The sequence below is a fragment of the Psammomys obesus genome, unplaced genomic scaffold (assembly GCF_907164565.1).
Source record: "Psammomys obesus unplaced genomic scaffold, mPsaObe1.curated_primary_1811, whole genome shotgun sequence".
Taxonomy (NCBI): Eukaryota; Metazoa; Chordata; class Mammalia; order Rodentia; family Muridae; genus Psammomys; species Psammomys obesus.
In genome coordinates, this window is record NW_026585987.1 from 10,484,241 (window position 1) to 10,505,020 (window position 20,780).

Sequence of the window (20,780 nt, forward strand, 5' to 3'; positions counted from 1 at the left end):
TGTGTGTGTGTGTGTGTGTGTGTGTGTGTGTGTGTGTGTGTGTGTGTCGGGCTAACATTGCTTCCTCCAAGAGCCACAGACTAAGAAAAACTTCAGTACCAGGCATGAGAAACCCACTTTCAGGGTATTGATCAGGGTAGTCCAAGAGACTCCCAAAACATTATAGGGTATAGCAATTGCTTTTGGTTGCCTCTCAGAAGTGAAACATTAAGTCCCTATTGCTAAAGATATCATGCACTTTGGATACAAGACTCAGAAAATCTGAGCTAGGTCTCACCTAAAATTGTCCTCCCTAAGGATAAACTTTTATAGCACTGGAAAGTACTATATAAATTGCCAAGGGAGAGGAAGCAACCAAAAGTCTTATCAACCTGTATGCCTCTGAACCACTATCATGACCAACATGGCAAAACATGCCTAAGCATGCAATAATAGTTAGTGCTCATATCTTGGTGGTAAGCAATATTTACCTAATAGGATTTAAGGCCTCCTCAATGGGAAGGAAATGATGCCCGGTACTGGAAACCTAACCAACTTTCTGGGGCTACTGAGCATAGATGTTGGAGAAGAACCTTCTAGTGCCACGTTAACAAACCAGCACAATTTATAACTATACTTTAAATACTTCACCTTACACCTACAGGTAAGTGTAGCTCACACCACTTATCAAAGAAACCCCTCTTTGCAACAGATGGAAACCTGTTGGATTACAGAAAACCACAACGGATCAAAATAATGGACTCAACTGATCATGAGGCACCCAGCCCCAATACATATCTACAACTTCTGAATCGAAAGCCCAGGGGCCATCAAAGAAGAGGGAGAAAAAAGAGTGCAAACCAGAGAACTAAGGAATCTACTGTAAGGCTGTATGTCCTACAAAGAGTAAGAGCCAGAAGACTTGGAAATCTGCTGTGAAGCTGTACGTCCTACAAAGGACAAAACAGCTTCGCCCATTAGACTTCAGTGATATGGGTGCCTACATAAGACCAAGTACAATACCAATATCCAAGGTAATGTGGAAGGGGTAAATAGCTCACAGGGCCCCACTACTAGAAAAAGAACTACTGGCAAATAAAGAATCCTGAGAGTGGACGAAATAGTCATCCCCAGGAATGAGCACCCTAACTAGCTATCCAATACCAATTGATCAGCCCTGAAATCAAACCATGCAATTACCACAAAATGGACTAAGAAGGGTATACTTATATATTTGTAGGTCTACATACACTATTATATATCTACAGATACAATAACAAAGAAAAAGAGGCCATGAATTTGAGAAGGAACAAAGGAAAGAACATGGGACAGGCTGGAGGCAAGAAAAAAAAAAAGGAGGAAATTATATAATTTAAAATTTTTAATTTTTAAAATTGCCAAATAGAAAAAGATTAAATACAAGTGACCAGAAAACATGAAAAAAAAAAAATGTTCAGCCTCATTAGCTATCAGAGAATGCAAGTCAAAACTCGGTGAGATTCCATCATGAAAAGCATAGAAGTTTTTTTAGGCAAAAAACAAACAAACAAAAAATCGATGTATCTATCACTTGACCTATTTTGATGCAGCTATACCATTCCTGGGTATTTACTCAAAGGACACCAAGTAGACATACCACAGAGATACTTACACATCAATATTTATGTAACACTATTCATAACAACTAACTAGGAAGTAACCCGCGTGTCCAACCTTAGAGGAAGAATAAGGAAAATGTGGTATGTATACATATACATACCTGAACCAACAGATAATAGAGAAAAAAAGAGAGTAGAGACAACACAGAAAAACAGGGTAAGGCAGTATATCACATGCAATTGTAAGAAATTTACTGTAAAAATCAAACTATACTTAAATTTGAGCATTATAACAATCTAATTTCTTTACCAGAACTATCTCTCCTAATCCAAGCTGAGCACGACCTAAGGTTTGCCATGACTCCCATGAGTGTGGGTTACGCTTGACAGCCATTTCTGCTGCGTGTACTGCTGGGAACATTTCATGCAGAGACATCAGGACCTATGTGCCAAAAAGAAGAAAACACAAAACTCGTCACAGTGTATGTAAGATAAACCAACAAACTACTGGTGGATAATCATACATGAACAATGATTGTTCTTTACGAATTTTTTAATCTGACACACAGTATTTCCTTAACTTTTATTTCCTGCTTAAAATTCATTATCAGAAATTCTAGACCTTTTTTCACTTCCAAAATAAGTAAAAATATAAAGCATCTCTATGTCCACCTGGTCCAAACCAAGGGGTTTTAGCTAGGAGCGATCTGAGGTGCACATTTCTAAGATTAGCACACATAGAAATAACGGGAGAGGTTAGAAATTTTGAAAAGAAATTCTAAAAGATGAACTCAAAACATTTTAACATTTTTTTTTCTTTTAACCAAGATACATCTCAGAACACTTCAGTGGCAGGATCTGGTCTACTAAGGAATTCAGCTTGATAGCAATCACAAAGTTAACACAGATTATATGACCTCCTATAACAAACGTTCTACTAACCTGTTCAAATCAGTCAAGATAAAACTAGAAAAGGCATTTCTAGCTTTTCTTTAATGCAAAAGCAGAAAGAACCCTTATAGTCTTTGTCATGTCACAAAGATTTTTTTTTAAATGTTAACAAAAATAAACCAAAAAAAAAAAAAAAAAAAAAATCCTGGAAAATAGAAGAAATGAAGGTAAAGTACTGAAAATATAACAACGTGGTTCTTCTGATGAAGCCAGTCTCCTTCCAGAAGTGGCCTCTCCTCAGGCACAGCAGCAGGGGTATGGTAGACACAGGGAGGGATCATCTTCAAAAACCCTTAGGCCAAGTCTGACTACCCTTGGAGACCCCGTCAGCATGTGTCTGGAGATCTTCCAGACTGAATCCAGCAGTACAGATGCTTGCAGCAAAATGACCAGACCCTTCCCAGACATGCCATCCTCCTCAGCCTTCATCATCTGCTTTAGGCCTCAGAAATGGGTGGTCATGGTATATCCACAGGTGTTTGTTTGTTGCCATGTAACTCACTGTTAAATTGTCTCTTAAGGCTTACTCTTTTCTGAGTTTGCTGTCTACTCATATATGCTTGTGGCATACAGCTGAGGAACTTAAATTTGATATGATTACCTTTTCTACCTTCATTTCCAATATTTCTTTCCATACTTTTACAGAAATTTTGTCTTTTTTATTTCTATTTTTTTTCTCTCTTCTTCATTTTCTGGAAGTTTCATGCCCTTCCTCTTTGGTGACTGACATTAAAGTCCTTCAACTCTTGAGCACAATATTCATCAATGGGCTTTACTATATGCATCATTCCTAAACCATGCTTCTGGAAATAATACACAAAGGCCAAGCTAGCTATAAAGTTCTTGGTCTCATCCGTAACAAAATAGATCTGTTTCTTGTTTTTCCTTATTCTGGTACAACAGTACTAGAGAAACTATCTCATACACAGAGCAGATGGAGTACTATAACAGCTCTGAAAATTGTTGCAATTGAGTCTTTAATGATTTCCAAGTTACATTTTTCAAGAACTTTTCATAAAACTTTTCATTATCTTCCACCAGTTCAGTGAAAAGTTCTAAGCAATTTTTGACCAAATTCATGTTGATAACATTCAAAATTCTGCTTTGATACAACTTATCACAGGAATTATTTAGAGGCAGATCCTTGACATCTGCCACCCCTGCAATGACAATCAGATACTTGGGGATTAACTCCTTATAGCCATGATGGAAACAACATATATACAACTTAATGCTTTTTTTTTCTTTTTCTTTTTCCACTGCTATCAAACAGATCAAAAGGAACATGTCCTGGGACAAAAATGAGCACTTAGAATTCAAAATGCCCTTCACTGCCAATTGTGCTTCCTAATTATTCACCAAGCTCTGATAGACCTGTCCACATTCTTCATTAATAATGTCATCAGGATTTCTGGTCCAAATAGGATTTGTTTTGTTGAGTGTTTCTTGACCAATGTACATTCCCTTAATCTTCTTTTTCTTGTCACCATTTGTCTTAGTTAAGGTTTCTATTGCTGTGAAGAGACACCATGACCAGACAACTCTTGCAAAAAAAAAACATTTAACTGGGGCTAGTTCAGAGAGTTAGTCCATTGTCATCATGGCATGAAGCATGGCTGGACACAGGCAAACATGGTGCTAGAAAAGTAGCTGAGAGTGCTACATCTGGATCCACAGGCAAAAAGCAGGAACAAAGTACCACACTGGGCCTGGCTTGAGCACCTGAGACCTCAAAGCCTGCCCTCAGAGATACACTTCCTCCAACAATGTCACACCCATTCCAACAAGGCCACACCTCCTAATAGTGCCATTCCCTATGAGCCTATGAGGGCCATTTTCTTTCAAATGACCACACTCATTCTCAAATGACCCTTCCCTCATTCTCCCTGATCATCCCCTTCCTCCTCCTCCTTCTGAATGAACAATTTCTATTTAAGGTTTGTCACCAGACTTCTTTTCTTCCTTATCTTCGGCCTCATGATCACAGACCTCTCTCACACTCCTCCACAAAGACAATAACAGGCTAGCCAATAAACTGAGAATGTTTCTTCACAATCTCTTCTATTATTCTTTCTTCCCAGTACTCAGTTTGGCCTTCACTCAGAAATAGGCTGGTCTTTGTTCCATGGGCTATAGAGTTCCCTGTGGCAGTCTTCACTGTGAATAATCTCTCTGCTAAGGCTTCCCAGTCAAACTGTTCATCATTATTAAGCTGGGTGCTCACATTTACTTTCTCAGAAGCCAAATACACAGTTAAAACAAAAAAAAAAAAAAAAAAAAAAAAAACTGGCCAACCAGAGAGATATCTGCACCAGCCTATAAAGCCCGCATAAAGGCTTTAGCCCCAAACTTGTTAACAGTACCAAAGCTGTTGATCAAGTCAACCCTAGTCATTCTAATTCCAGTATCAGCAATAGTGAGAGTATGATGTTTGCCAGAAATAGGAATTGTTATACAGCTCCTTCCCACAGCCTTGTGTACTGGGATCTGGTATGTTCTCACATCTAATTTATCCAAAGCACCTGAAAATTCTGAAATGAACCCTCTAAGAAAGATCTCTTTGCGTAGAAATTACTGATAACCAAGTGACATTAACTAAACAATTTGTACATGAAAGGCAGTTTCTACTTCTTCCTCCTCCACTAGTCAGGCTTAGGTCTGGGTTTCCTCAAGCATCTTCAGATGACTAATGAGTGACTAATACATGTTACACTAGTAGCAGCTCTGGATGCTGGAGCAACAGACCCATACCATTTATTTTTTTTAATATCTTCCAAAATGCAATGCATCTCCATTTTGAAAAAAATAAGCTATTAGTAGACTATTGAAAAGAAAAGTAGAAACTTTTTATCTATTTAAAAAATTTAGTAGTAATTTTATCTATATGCTATAACTTCTTAGAGCTAGGCTGAAATAGTAGTTGAGCTCACTGCAAAAGCAAACACATTTCTAATTTTATACACAAAACAAAGCTATAAATTACATGCTAAATTTTAGAAAATGAGTTATATTGGAAAAGAGCAGGCAAATCTGTTCACTGCTCCCTGAACAAATACAGCATAATTATATAATAAAAATAAAATTTCTTATAATTATTACCTGTGATTTCATCTCATAAAGGGTGGCATCATCTGGGGTTAGCTGTAGTGCTTCATCCCACTTCTGAATCGCCTCCTGGTATCTGTAGTTGTTAAAGTTACATCAATATCATATTTTCACTAAATCTTTGAGAGTACATGTTAAAATTGAAAATTGGAAACATGAAAATAATTACTAAGAAAATTTTCTACTAGGGATTAATACTGTTATAAAACCTTAGGTAAATTAAAGAAAGGAAAGGAAAAAGACAACAAAAGAGAAAAGGGCAGAATATAAATACGAGATCTTACAAATCTCCTTCTTTTTTTTTCTCATTTATTTATTTTTTTTAATTTTATTTTTATTTTTAGTTACAATTTGTTAACTCTGTGTCCTGGCTGTATCCCGCTCCCTCATTCCCTCCCCCTCCCCAACTCCCTCCCTGGTCTCCTCCCTGCCCCTTTCCAAGTCCACTGATAGGGGAGGACCTCCTCCCCTTTCATTTGACCCTGTTTTATCAGGTATCTTCAAGGCTGGCTGCAAAGTCCTCCTCTGATCTCCTTCTAAGATGTTGGAGCTTGGGCTAGCAAGATGGCTCAGGGGGGAAGCCTAACCTCCATGCCAATCCCTGGAACCCATATAGACGTAGAGGCACAGAAATAACTCTGCAAACTTGTCCTCTGACCTCCACACACACACCACAGCATGTACACACACAATAACAGTAATAATAACAACAAAAATAATATATTTTAAGAGATTTGCAGGTTGAGAAATCATTACCAAAATGTCTTTCTTTTTTAATTAACTTCAATGAGACATATACGCTCAAGGATTTGTCTTAAAAGGTTGCAATCCAGTTGCATACCTAGGTTCTGCTATAGCAATCTACCTGGCAGAGGTGACAGTCTGCCCTGACTAGTTTTATGACAACCAGAATTTCTACATTCATCTAAAAGGAGAAAACCTTAATTGAGAAAATGTCTCCATAAGATCAGATTGTAGGTGGGCAAACCTGTAGGGCATTTTCTTGATTAGGGATTGAGCCTGCTGTGGGTGGGGCCACTCTGGGCTGGTGGTCCCGCTCTACAGGAAGCATGCTGAGCAAGCCATGACAGCAAGCCAGTGAGCAGCACCTTTCATGGCCTCTGCACAGCTCCTGCCTCCAGTCTCCTGGTTTATGTTCCTGTCATGACTTCAATGATAAACAGTGATGTGGAAATGTAAGCAAACAAATCCTTTCCTTCCCAAATTGCTTTTGATCATGGAATGGACAATTGTCTATTTTTGTTCATAACTATAAATACAGGGCAAGCTTAAGAGATGGGTAAAATGCACCCAAAATAATACGCAGACAACTTCTCCTATGTTGTGGTTGGTCTGGATGGTGGCACTGTTTGGAAAGGTTTTAGAACCTTTAAGAGGTAGTCTCAGTGGGAAATGGATCACTGGGGGCTGACCTAAACACTAAATACCAGCCCTGCCTCCTGCCTCCTACCTTGATCCTGTTCTGTCAGGTGTGAGACATAAAGAGTCCTAACTGCACACTCCTGCCAGCACTGAGCTCCCTGCCTTCATTGCTTCCCTTCCATGGTGGACTGCATCCCATCAAACTGGGAGCTAAAATAAACTCTTCCCCCTTAAGCTGTTTCTTGTCAAGTATCTGGTCACAGCAACAAGAAAAATAACTAATGCACACTACCAACTTCAAAGATTGAGAGCCAGTGTTCAACTAGTATCTTCAATGTTACCCACAGAGAGCCAAACTCAGAAATTCTAAAAGTGCCCTTAGCAAACTTCACGCAAAACCTTCACAGGCTTTTCCTGCTCCTTAGGCAGTGCTTATGAGCACTAGTCCTATTTCCAAGTACTTGAACACGTCTGCAGTCACAGGGCTGTGAATCACTGACAATCTCTGTCACAGTCAGTATTATCAAGGACTATCTTCTCCTAATCATTTCTTGTTTTCCAGACCTTTCATTTCCTCAGTATGTGTTCTGTATGTACAATATATAATACTTGATAATAAATAACTGTTACTGATTCAGTCACTAATACATATTATAATCATATTACATATAGTAATACATACGTATACATATTATAATCATGTTATATATATACACACACATACATATAATACTGTGTGCATGTATGTGTGGAGGCCATAGGATGATGTCCTCCTTTATTGTTCTCTGCCTTATTCACTTGAGAAAGGTCTTGTCTGAGCCTGAAACACCCAGTTTTTGTAGGGTTATCTGGCCATCGAGCTCCTGAGGTCCATTGTCTCTCATCCAACAATGCTGGGATTACAGGCACGCATAGTCACATCCAGATTTTCAGTGAGTGCTGGAGGTTCATACAAAGGGCCTTATACTTACTCAGCAGGCATGCTTACCCACTGAGTCATGTCCCCATCTAACTCACAAACTTTTTACTGCTATTTTAGAGTTCATTTCTGGTACTTAGGAGAATAAGATTACTGGATATTACAGCAGAAGCGAAACTCCATACACCTTGTTCTCACTGACTCTCTTAACTGCATTAAAGCTGCATCAAGGGACTAAACTAGACCATCAAAGTATTTTTAGTCCAATTATTTTTATTTATACCACATGCATAATTACATGGGCTGTAAATATACTTCTCACTTTCGCGCCATACTGCTTGGAAAGACAAGATATTTCTTATTCACACATTACCAAAGGCTACCAGTCACTGAGCACTGACTACCATGCCAGTTACTTTATGTTCATTATTGTACTTGACCCTCACCAGAACCCCAGGTGGCATTAGTTATTCTCTCCATGTTGTAAATACGAGAAATGAAAATTAAAAGAGGCCAACTTGCCAAAAGTAGATGATGCTGTGGCTACAAGGGTGACGTAGGATTTGAAGGCAGCGAGTGTGACATCAGAGCCTCACATTAAGCCACACTTGATCCTATTTCCTCACCAGGCATCCTTTTCAAGTGGCCATCCATACTGTTGACACAATGAAACTGCCTATTGACACACACTTCAGAATGTGTCCACTGTGTTAAGCAAAGTATTCTGTACTAGGACTCAAGCTCCCCAGAGGCTGGGAAGAGGATCCATCAGTAAGGAGTATGCTGCACAAGCATGCAGACCTGACCTCAGTTCTACCGCCTCACATAAAAAGCCAAGCATGGCAGCAAGCCTGCAAGAGCGGGACTGTGGAGACAGACAGGAGGATCCCTCGGCCTTACTGGCCAACCTCGGCTATCGGCAAACTCCAGGTTAAACTTCATACCATCTTGACAAAGCACAAGAGTACACAGTGGGAGTGTGCTTTACAAAGTTTGCCTTTATAGTCATTAAAGGTGTGGCAGTCAACACAGTTATAACGAACAACTTTGCTATGGTGCTTGAAGCTTAACTACAAGTCATATGTTCAACTCAGAGAAGATGGCAACCTCTGATTCTAGTCAAACCACGCATAAATATATTAGCCCAAACCACTGTTGGAAACTTTTTGAGCTTCAGGCAGCTTTTAAGACATATTTTCACTATGTAGCCCTGGCTGGCCTGGAACTGACTACATACACCAGGCTGGCTTCAAACTCACGGATACCCACCTGCCTATGACTCCTGAATACTGAGATTAACGGCATGCACCAAGCCCAGCTCCTTCATAGCTTTCAGCTCACAGAATTCCATGATGAAAAGACATCTACTTGAGCACTATGTTTAATTCTAGTGAAAGACTACTCAAAATTTAGGAATTTAGAAATAATTGAGCAATTACTTTCTAATAATGTGAATAAAAACATTCTTACTCCTTATTACCCAAACTACTTCATTATTCATCTGTTTTATTTTTTGTAAATAGCATTTTTACTATGTTTTCTTTATTCTTGAGACTTTCTTGCATGAAATATGATCATATCCACTCCCGCTGCCCTCTTCCAGCAACCCCTCATGCCCTAACATGCTCAGTTTCTCTTCTTCTCCATAACCCATTAAGTCTAATCATTGCTGCTCATGTGTACATGGTTGCTGGTCTATAGAGAAAGATGGGCAACCTACCAGTTCCCCCCAATTTTATGATGTGTCAGCACAATTCTCGGTATTTCCCCAAGATCTTATCTTTATCAGCAATAAATCACAAATCTAGGTTTTCAAATGTACAGTACATCTCATACACATATGAAACATTTCTTCATGTCTACAGACCACAAGTCTCTCTATAGCACTCTTGCTTAAAGGCTGAATATTGTATAGTTATAGCAAATATATATCTAGGTACTCAATAGTATTTTTATTGGTAGCTAGTAAAAATTGGGTTTTAACCACTCCTTTTTTTTCAAGGGAAGGAGATCCAAGTTCTTCTACCCAGGCCACAGCTATCCAGAACAAAGAAAATCATGCAACCCAAATAAGCCAATCCAAGGTCAAGTTGACTATGTCAAACTATGGCCTGGTCAAACTGACATAAGCCTATCAGATTCTTCTTTGTGGAATCTGAAATTAGGAAACTGAAGAGTGGAAACACTGTGGAGGAGCAAACTGATAAACCATGGAAATTAAGTAGCAGTAGGGCACAAGCATAGAAACTCAAGCTGTTCATTTTCAACCTTATTGAGAAAAAAAAAAATGCCTGGGGTGGTTTGAATAAAAATGGCCCCCAAAAGCACATATATTTGAATGCTTAGTCACCAAAGTAACACTATTTGAAAAGATTGGAAGGATTAGGAGGCATGTCCTTGTTGTAATGAGTGTGGACTTGTTGGAAGAATTACATCAGTGGGAAGGAGGGGCTTTGAGGTTTCAAAAGGCCATGAAACACCCAGGCACATACACACTCATTCTTAATCTCTCTCAGTCTCTCTCTTACTCTCTCTCTCCTCTCACCTTTTTCCCTCCCTCCCTGCCCCCCTCTCTCTCTGTACCCATGATTAAATCAACTTTCAGATTTCTTTGTTTCTACCAAACCATGATGAATCCTGCTAAGAAAATCATCAGACCAGACTGATGTGGCCCACATTCACACAGAAAGTCAAATGTATATTGGACACACACTAGGCACTACAGGCTGGACATATAGCAATAAGGGAGGCAAGATGTCTACTTCCACAAAGCCTACACTCTAATATGAAAAACAGGCATCAAATAAATAATTGAATAAATATGACTGCTGTAAAGAAAATGTAGAAAATTAGAAGACTAAAAGTAACAGGGGAAGCTGGGTAGTAGTGGCACAAGATTTTAATCCCAACACTCGGGAGGCAGAGGCAGGCAGACCTCTGTGAGTCAGAGTCCAGGCTGATCCATAGAGTGAGTTCCATGGCAGCCAAGCCTACACAAAGAAGCCCTGTCTCCAAAAAAGTTTTTTAAAAAAAAGGTAACAAGAGAAATTGACCCACACTGTCTTAGCAGCTACAAAAGACCTGAAATGGTATTTTTTGGGCCATCACTGAAAGATAAAAATCAGATTGCCATATGAAAATGTGGAGAAAAAAATATTCTAAGTAGTAAATGCAAAAGCAGAGATGAAAAAGTTTGATACTGTTTAGGGCAAAAAATTAAATCCAACCTGGCTAAAGCACAGTGTGAAGAGATGAAATGCAAAGAAACACATGAGGGCCCTGAAATTTCAAAATAGCATTTAAATTATATTTGGTCTTGCTGTTAATACTGGTATTAATACCTTCAAACAATTATTAGCATACAATAAAATCAGGATAATTATATTAAATCCACTAAGGATCGTTTTTCAGAATAAGAAATTGAAGTATCAAATGCTTAAATCTGAAGTTAAGACTAGCTTTGAATAATTTCTCATTAACAGAGTATTTTCTAGAGCTGGAAGATAGTTTGTTTGGTAAACTACCTGCCACAAAAGCATGAAGACATGAGTCAGACGCCCTGAAATACTGCTCTGCCTGGTCCTGTCAACTCCTGACTTTGCTACTCACTCCTGCAAATCTTCTCAAGCATTCTTCACTTCTTAACCCTAACCCATGTAAATATCTTGTTTTTCTATGAGCCAATAAACCCTCTTAAGTAATAAAGCACTCCAGCACTACATCTCAGGGTGATTTTAAACAATATGATCAACAGAAAACACAAACTATGGAAAACATGCCAAATGCCACAAAGACACCACTTAACAGTAGTAACAGCAGTGACAATGATAGACACAGCCTAGCTTGACCTCAGCCGAGAATACACTTATCTGGAGACTCCCTATTTCTGTCCCTCTGTGCTTATCCACTCCGCAGTTAAAACACATTTTAGTGAAAGGGAGAACAAAAGTAGTCAATAGAGATGACTGATCAAAATACAAAGTATAAATATGCGTATATATTTATACATAGTATAAATATAGTATAAATGCACTTACTACATTTTATTAAGTAGGCAAATTTAATATGCAGATAAAAGTCGCACAAAGGAGACAGGAAACTAGACCAGAGATGGCACTCAAACTGAAAGAGTTCTGAATGGTCCTACTAGAAGGAAAATATTCCTTAAAATAAATATTCCTTAAAATAAATCCTAAACAGCTCAGAGTTTCAGCAGATATCACTTACTGAAATAATACAGTCATAGCGGATTAAATCACACATCCACTTCCAGTAGTTAAGTCTCTTAAATAAAAAATTGGGTAAATATGCCTTCAGAAGTTTCTAATTAGGTATGGCCTGGGCCATCTATAGCAGATTAACTGAGTGTAGGAAGGAGCTGACAATGCAAGAAGGTGTACACAACACTATATGAAGGTCATTTTCCAAACAAATTTAAACAATGGTGCAACTTCTATCTAGTACAAGAAACTCGTAGGGTTTTACTGTATTAACCACAATCATCCACCAGTGGTTCTCAACCTTTCCAATGCTGTGGTCCTTTAATACACTTCCTCATGTTGTGGTGACCCCAACCATAAAATTATTTTGTTGCTACTTCATAACTATAACTTTGCAACTGTTACGAATCATAATTTAAGTATGATATGCAGAATACCTGATATGTGATCTCTGTGAATGCGTCATTCAAACTCCCAAAGGGGTCATGACCAATAGGTTAAGAACCTCTGTACTAGAGACTGAATTTTCTGAAATATGTATAAATTCAATTTTGATGTTCCAAGTTAGTCTTCTGAGAGAGATAATTAAATTCATTTACAGCCTACATTTTCATTCATCTCACACACATAAATATCAGAAAATCTAAGTCAAAATAAATTAACGTCAATATTACAGAATAATTTAACCAAATAAAAGATAAAAAATAAACCACATGGTCATAGCAAGTTGTCTTGTCTTATTTAAACTTTTTATTGATTCTTTGTGAATTTTAATCATGCACCCCAAGTCCCATTTATCCCTTCATAGCCACCATCTACCTTTACAACCTCCCCCCAAAAAAAGTAAGATAAAATAGTTTTTTAAAAAATCTTGTCATGGAAGCTGCAGTGTCTCATGGTGTGTCACACAGTAAGCCCTTTGTCCACGTATTTTTACTTGCAAATGCTCACTGCAATGAGTCATTGGTCTGTTTTGAGGCCTCTGGCTTCTGCTATGCTATCAACACTGGATCCTAATGGAAACTCCTCTCAGATATCCTGTTGCTGCCCTGTATCCTGCAGCTTTGGATCTACAGGACAGGCCCTTTCACACGCTCCATCAGATCATAGACTGGGTAGATGTTGAGGTGGACCAACTCAAAGCCTAGGAGGTAGCTGAGTTGGTGAACATGCCAGCTCTCCTGCACCTGCACCACAAGAACAAGCCCTCAAGCACTGCCCTGCCTACTTCACCAAATGCCACAGCCAGCAAGGGGAAGGGTCAACTCTCCCACTCTCATGCTCTCGAGGACGGGGTTGGCTCACCTTGGGAAAAGGGAAAAGGGAAAACATAAGTGGGATTCACTTCCTCCCCTGAATAAACCTGCCCCCTTTTTCCTCATAAGAGCCGCCCTTATCAAATTCATTCCACAAACAGGCCAGCAAGCTGGCCAGTAAAGATGCTTTCCCCAAGCCTGGTGACCTGAGTTTGATCCCCAAACCTACATGAAGAGTAGAAAGAACCAAGTCCCACAAGCTGTCCTCTGACTTCCATGTGTGAACAATGACATGTGCCCACCATGTACATCCACAACAAACAAACAAATAAATAAATAAATAAGTAAATAGACAGACAGACGAATAAATAAATAATGAATGTGTGCAGGCTGGAGAGATGGCTCCGCAGATAAGACCACTGTCTACTCCTCCACAGGTCCTGACTTCAACTCCCAGCAACCACATGGTTGCTCACAACTATCTATACTGAATCCGATGCCCTCTTCTGGCATGCAGGAACATGTACAGATAGAACACTCATACATAAAATAAATAAATAAAATCTTTTTTAAAAAAATTAATGTGTACAATAGTATTCTGGTAAACGGTCATAGCACTCTGTTAATTACTCTTTGTAGAATAATGTAAAGCTTTGAATTTGTTTCTGTGTCTGTTAAAAGTTCTATGTACGCCATGGGATGGATAGTCGGATCTCCTAACAGGGATCAACATTTCTGGAGGAACAAAGCAGAAAGAAGTGTAGTCTAGAGCAAATATATTATATTATGACATGAGATGATACAGAACAGGCCATGACTAGAAAACTGCTGCCTCTGCCTAATTTGAAGTGTTAAATTTCACAATTAAAATTTTAACCTGGGTTAGGAATGGAGTGCACTGTCCTACCATCACTTCACCCTATTTGGAGAATAAATGTAAGGCACATTTCTGCTGTAAGAGGGAATCCATCTTAGCAATTACTGAGGACTTTCATGTCTACTAGATAAATATATAAATTCAAAGTAAAAGACTAGTAAATTACATCCAGAAACTTACAATACAAAATTTACATATAACAAGGTAAAGTGTATTTCAAGAGAACATTAGAAAGGTGATTATGTGAAATGGATAACAGTGGGAAAAAAGCATGAGCCAATCAAAAGCCAAAAACAATACCAATTTCTGGTTATGTATATCTATTTTATGTATCACTCTCACAAATAACATAGGGTATCAAACACTCTGTTGGTACTATTATATACTAAGTTTTCATGACTTGTCTACAAGGCAGTAACCATGTATCACATGAAACATTAAGTGCTTGTGCTTCTTTAGGTAGACTGCAAGTAATCCCATGCCTCTAAAAAAATGTTCCCAGTAGAATTATTGACAACATGAAGAGCAGGGAATCTGCAAAGTTCTGTTCCTTCTTTGGAATTCACAACAATCTTTCCATTCACAATTTTCTTACAAATACTACAGCAATAAATTTTCTAAGACATAGTAGCAGCAAAGGTATTTCCTTTACCATGTCTGCCCAATCTTTCGTCTTACTGTTCACCACACCTTTGTTCTACTCAGCTAGCCTTTGACCCTCAGCCCCAGCCATACAGCATTCCTTTGTTTATACAGAGCTCCTACTGAGCACACACCCATCATCAGAATGGTCTTTTCTGCCTCTTCATCTTTCAATACATAAAAAGTTCTCCAGTAAATTAAAACACTGTATTCTTCCTTAGGACCCCTGAGTACCACTAGCCTGACCTCATAGTAACTCCTTCCTTTTTAAAGTATATTAAAGGCTTTTTAATGTATAGTATGTTTTATGACTTTTTGGAAGGGGAGAGAAATAATACAATTATTTAACATACAAATAAATTTAGTACTCAAAATCCTATAAAGTTGGCATTAACTTGCTCTTCTTTTATAGAGCAAAGGCTGAGAGCTACAGGACCAGTCCCAAACTACATGATATTAATCATCTCAAAGTAGTATATAACATAGCTCTTATATATTCAGAGTGCCTCTACAACTACCCCTGAAAGGGTTAGACTAACTTTGTAACCTGTATGTCTTCTAAAGCCTATAGTTTTGAGTTTTAGGTTCAGGTTAAGCTAAAGCCTCTTAGTACCTTTCCAGAGAATGGAAAAATGTGACCCTATCTATGAGGACAGATAGAAAAAAAGGCAAGCAAGCAATGACCTTCACTCAGCAAAAAGAAAAACTCCTGTCTTTGAGATAGCATTTCTTAGCAACAAACCTAGACTTCTTCTGAGTAGCTTTTGACCTCCAGCCAAAAGTCTGTAGCCCCTAATCTTCAAGGATGAGCTAACCACCCCCACCTTCAATTGCAGCTGCATCCACACTTGGCAGGACTGGCCAAGCTTGAGCACCTAAGACTAACCAATTATCTTACTTTATAGCTTCCTCATCCAATCCTAAATTGCCAAGACTGCAACTTCAAATCTCCCGTAATTTTTCTTTTAAAAACCTAAAGGCCTTTGTCTCCCGGTGCCACTCTTTGCTGACCGGCAGGGGTGACCCCATTGTGCAATGGTTAATAAACCTCTTGCTTTTGCAACGAGTCTTGGTCTGGGGGAGTTTCTGGGAAGGGCACGATCTTGAACCCCTGAGCTGTGAGACCCCAGGTCTTACACCTCAACAATGTCTCTCACTTAATTTTTCTCTAATACTTCTGTGTCTTTTCCCTAAACTTTGAAATCAGAGTGGGTTTGTTTTTTTGTTTTTGTTTTTGTTTTGTTTTGTTTTGTTTTTGCTTGACACAAGGTCTCACTCTGTAGCCCTGGCTGGCTCAATATGAAGACCAGGCTGGCCTTGAACTCAGAAATCAGTCTACCTCTTCCTCCTGACTATGACACCACTGAGCTGGCCTGAGTAGGTCTTTTGTTTTGGTATGTGTGCATGTTTTAATTCTTTTAAGCCCACAGAAAATTTTTGAGACACAAATATCACAGTTTCTATCTACTCCAATTTCCTACCTGCTCCATGATTGTTTCAGTAATAGAAATCATATGAAATCCTAATACTAGAGGTTTCTGAAAAGGGATGGAAAAAACACAGAAGAGAGAAGGGTGGGGAAGAGGGGGTAAAAAGAAGAGGGGACAGTAGGAGGGAATTCTAGGCACAGCAGAGAGGCCTCAGTTCTGAGGTATTTAATGTTTCAAACATCTCTGCAGCTTTTAAGACCCTTGGAGGGCTTCTATCTGTAGAGCAAGGGATGACATGATGATAGCCCATCTAGTAAATAATTTAGACTTTGTGAGCAGTATAGTTTTTGTCACAACTATTTAGCTATACCATTGTGTCATAAAATCAGCCATAAACACAACATAGGCAAATCACCTTGGCTCTGTCAGAATAAAACATTTTACTTTCAAAAACAAGCAAGGGTTTGTTTACCAATCTTTGCCTGACCTAAATACTGATAAAAGTTTGTTGTGTTAGCCAAATGTCCTTTTTACTTCACATTCTATGCTCTGCCTGAATAAACTAGAAGCAGTTCTTACAACATAGCAGATGTCATTTATGGGAACTCAGGGAGTATTTTCAACTGTCAGAATATGAGTTTAAGGAATTAGTGGCAGGGGCCACCCAGGGCCAGGGATGTTAAAAGTCTATGAGGAAAACAGCAATCCTGTACTACAAAAGATGGTCTGCCCAAAATGTCACTGATTCTACTGCTGAGAAGGAAGATGGCTTATCCTCTCACCATCCACAAGGTTGTCCATATACAAAGAACAAGATAAACTAAGAAATTCACAAAAAAACAGCACCTATAACTCTGTTTTTACTCTTTGCGTTAGGCAGACATGTATGCATACATACACATACAGACCTGCACACATGCACAAACACCTCCCACAGATTTTTATGGAACACATAAGCAAAGCAAATAAGAAAAAGCATGTCTTCTCCCCACCCAGCACTTTTATTTTGAAAATACAATCAATGCTTCCAGCTGAGGCCTTTCTGGCCTAAATATATAAATATTTAAAGAGCAAATGAGCTAGCTTCCAAGAGTTAAAATGAAGCAAGCAATGAAGAACAATTCACTCCTGAAAGATCCCTGAACTCCACACACCCCTCCTCGCTTTCATTCACTTTGTTGGTTTATTTTATAGGTGCTCCTTCCTACAGCTAAACAGTTGCACCACCTAGTTTCTCCATTTGGGCATCATAGGAAACTTGGCAGCTAATAAGTCAATCAATGGTCTCTCCCAACTCCTGCAGCCTATCTGCTAATTCAACTTCAGTCTGGAACAGACTGAAAAGACACAGCCCTACTGCAGCTGTTGGATAGGAAACACTAAAAGATAAAAACTTGGTTTAAAGTCACTGTGGTTAATAAATGACCAAAGTCTGATTCAGCCAGTTTAAAGGCAGCCTTAACAACATGGAACTAATACAAGGAAGGAAGCAAAGTGAATAGCTCAGGGATTACACAGGGCAGGGTGAGATAATGCCCTACAATGAGGCAAGGAACAGCTGGTGACCAAGCCAAGCAAGTTAGATAGCCTGCTCACTCACCAGATGCAAACATCACAGTGCTTAGTTACTTTGCTCTCAGCTGCATTTCTAATTTACTACAGCTCAATCTAATGAGCTATTTATTTAGTTAAGGGCATATTTGATAAATATTTATAGGTCACTTTCTCTGGGCGAGGTAGCATTCTAGAAACTTCCTGGCTAATTTTATTGAGATTTCAGGTAAACAAGATGGGGGCAAAAGGAAAGGAGGAGAATAAATACAAGGCCTATAGATGCTGCCAAAAGCTCTACAGATTAACTTAGATGATCACTATCTTGAGAAACTTCTGTGATACCTATGAAATGGGGCACACCTAGTAAGTAGTCCATGAATGGGGGAGTTGGGGAGGGGTGTTAATCTTCAGGATCTTTCTCATATGCCGCTCTTCCACAAGTCAAATCCTGTTGCACATAGCCTTAACAACCACCACTTCTCCAGAACTTCACTAAGTCAGTCTCATCTGGTCAATGTCAAAAGTAATGGCCTTTCTGTCAACATTACAAATGTCTCACTAGTCTATTACAACAGTAGCAGCCAGAAATGCATGGCTACAGAAACAGAGTGCACTATTAGGCGAGCCTTAACTTACAAGCAAGTGTGGCAGAACAGCTCTGAAAAGGTGAGTAAGCCAGAAGAGATGACTCATGGTTTGGGGCCTAAATAACTGGGAAAATGGCAGTGACTTTCACCTACATGGAAAAGCAGCAGGTGTCTGGGTAAAACCTCAGATGTTCTGCTTTTTTAAGCTTGATACATTTTTGCCTACTTAAAAAGCTGGGGTTCAGATAGGAGGACAACACTGACACATACATTTGATAACTGATAGCATTCAGAAACTAAATAAAGAAAATGTAAAAGGAAAAGTAATTGGGTATCATGGCACATGCCTACAATCCCAGGACTCAAGATGTGAAAAACAGAAGAATCAGGCATTCAAGGCCAGCCTCACTACATAGAGAATCTAAGGCTATCCTGAATTTAGGAACATTGATAACCTTTTTTCATTTATTCTTGAGATTACAATTACAACATTTTTTCTTCCTTTTCTTCTCTTCAAACCTCCACATATAAGCCTCCTTGCTTGCTTTCAAATTCATGGCCTCTTTTTTTTCATTAATTGTTGTTAAATACATATATGTGTATCTATATACATATGTATTTCTAAATAGAACATCAATCTGTATGACAGTTGTATACATGTACGACTATTTCAGAGGATTAATGGGAACAGAATCTGAATGGTCAGAAAGATAATACATCAGAAAAAGGAGTTTTGTAGCAAAAGGGAGCCAAGAACTGTAAGAACATGTGGAGTCAAGTGTACCTGGTCTTCAGGCATGCCAGTATGTTAGAGAAGAGACAAGGGTAACGAACAGATAACATAAAGACAGTGGGAGATAATTAGAGAAAATACTCCTGAAAAGGTGAGAAGGGCTGAGTCCCACTGCATTAGCAGGGGAGTAGGCCTTCCACGAGAACTTGGTATTCATTACAACAAAGTGAAGACTAATACTCTACATACATGATACTTTGGAAGGACATGAAGTAAGGAAATAAGCAACTACACTTACTGCATCCACTTTTTCTACAGATGTGAGGCATAAGCACTGCCTTTAAATACACTGATGCTTGGCATCAGAGGATATGGATCACATAGTCAAAATATTCTCATGTTCACTACCGTTGTTATTCTTTCCTATGTAACACTATTGGTAAGGTTTCTAATTGCACTTGGCCTCACAATTATATACCCATGCCACAGTAACAAAGAATAGTTAGCCACTTAGCTATGCAAGTGTCACCATCTAGTGGCTGAAACTATATGAAAATTTTAAAATGTTAGCTATACTCTTTAAGAAGGCAAATCTTACAAATAAGTCCATGAAAAATTACTTGGAGAAATTAACTTCTAAAAAGTTTAGCAGGAGTATAAACCAGTAACATGAAATCCTAATACAGAATATCTAGCACACAATTACTTAGAGGCAGCATAACATGCTACAGGCTCTTTACATGGACTTGTTCTGTAATCTTTCAATCTTTAAGACATGTATCATCATTTATATATTAGGAAGCCAGAAACTGGCAGAGAAGTTAATGACTGCCCAAAATTTATACAGAAAGAAATTATAATTAGGGTAAGATTTAAATGGAGGTAAAATGACTTGAAAACCCACACTCCTAACCATTATATCCAATAGCCCACTTTAAAAGCACCAAGCTTCCTTGGGCCTGGACAGGGAAGTAAACCAGTCTTCTGTTACGAAGAATCATTAACAGTATAAGGAGAAACTTCAACTTGCAAAATAAATCTAAGAATTGTCTTGCTATCATCAATGAGGCAGTAGAAGGTAGATGCTGAAGAATGAAGCCTTCTCTAGAGGAGAGATTACAGTAACCTATTTGAATAAGACCATATAAATAAGTAACTTAGTATGTAAGTAACTTCAAAACAGTAAAAAATACAAAATTTGAAAACTAATGTTGTGGCGAGGGAGGGGTGCTCAGGGTGCTACTGCACAGCAGACTGGCTACCAGAAAGGAACTGTGAACAAGACAGGAGCAGAAACCTGAAAGACAGGAAAACATGTCAAAAGTGCTCCTCACAGAATTACAAGAGTTACAGTGAAAAGAGGCTAGGAGACAGCTCTGTTGATAAGCTGCTTGTTGAATAAGTAAGAGGACCTCAGTTCAGTCTGGCTCCACACTCAGACAGACAAATATGCATGCACAGCCACAAACATATGCATGTACATATATGCACACAGAGAACTCTGACAAAAAAAAAAGAAAAAAAAAGCAAGGCTGCTCCTCACATT

The 20,780-nt window shown here is 38.7% G+C and overlaps 1 protein-coding gene across 5 annotated transcripts in view; it reads right to left on the reverse strand.

The window, feature by feature from the left end:
• Ttc33 (tetratricopeptide repeat domain 33) overlaps positions 1-20,780 on the reverse strand; it is a 37,026-nt gene that overhangs the window by 4,973 nt on the left and 11,273 nt on the right. For all 5 annotated transcript variants that reach the window (XM_055601128.1, XM_055601127.1, XM_055601131.1 and 2 more), the window contains exons 3-4: positions 5,628-5,709; positions 1,888-2,019 (exon numbers count right to left, since the gene is read on the reverse strand). In XM_055601128.1, the coding sequence (XP_055457103.1) occupies positions 1,888-2,019; positions 5,628-5,709 (214 nt within the window). The remainder of the gene's footprint in view (positions 1-1,887; positions 2,020-5,627; positions 5,710-20,780) is intronic.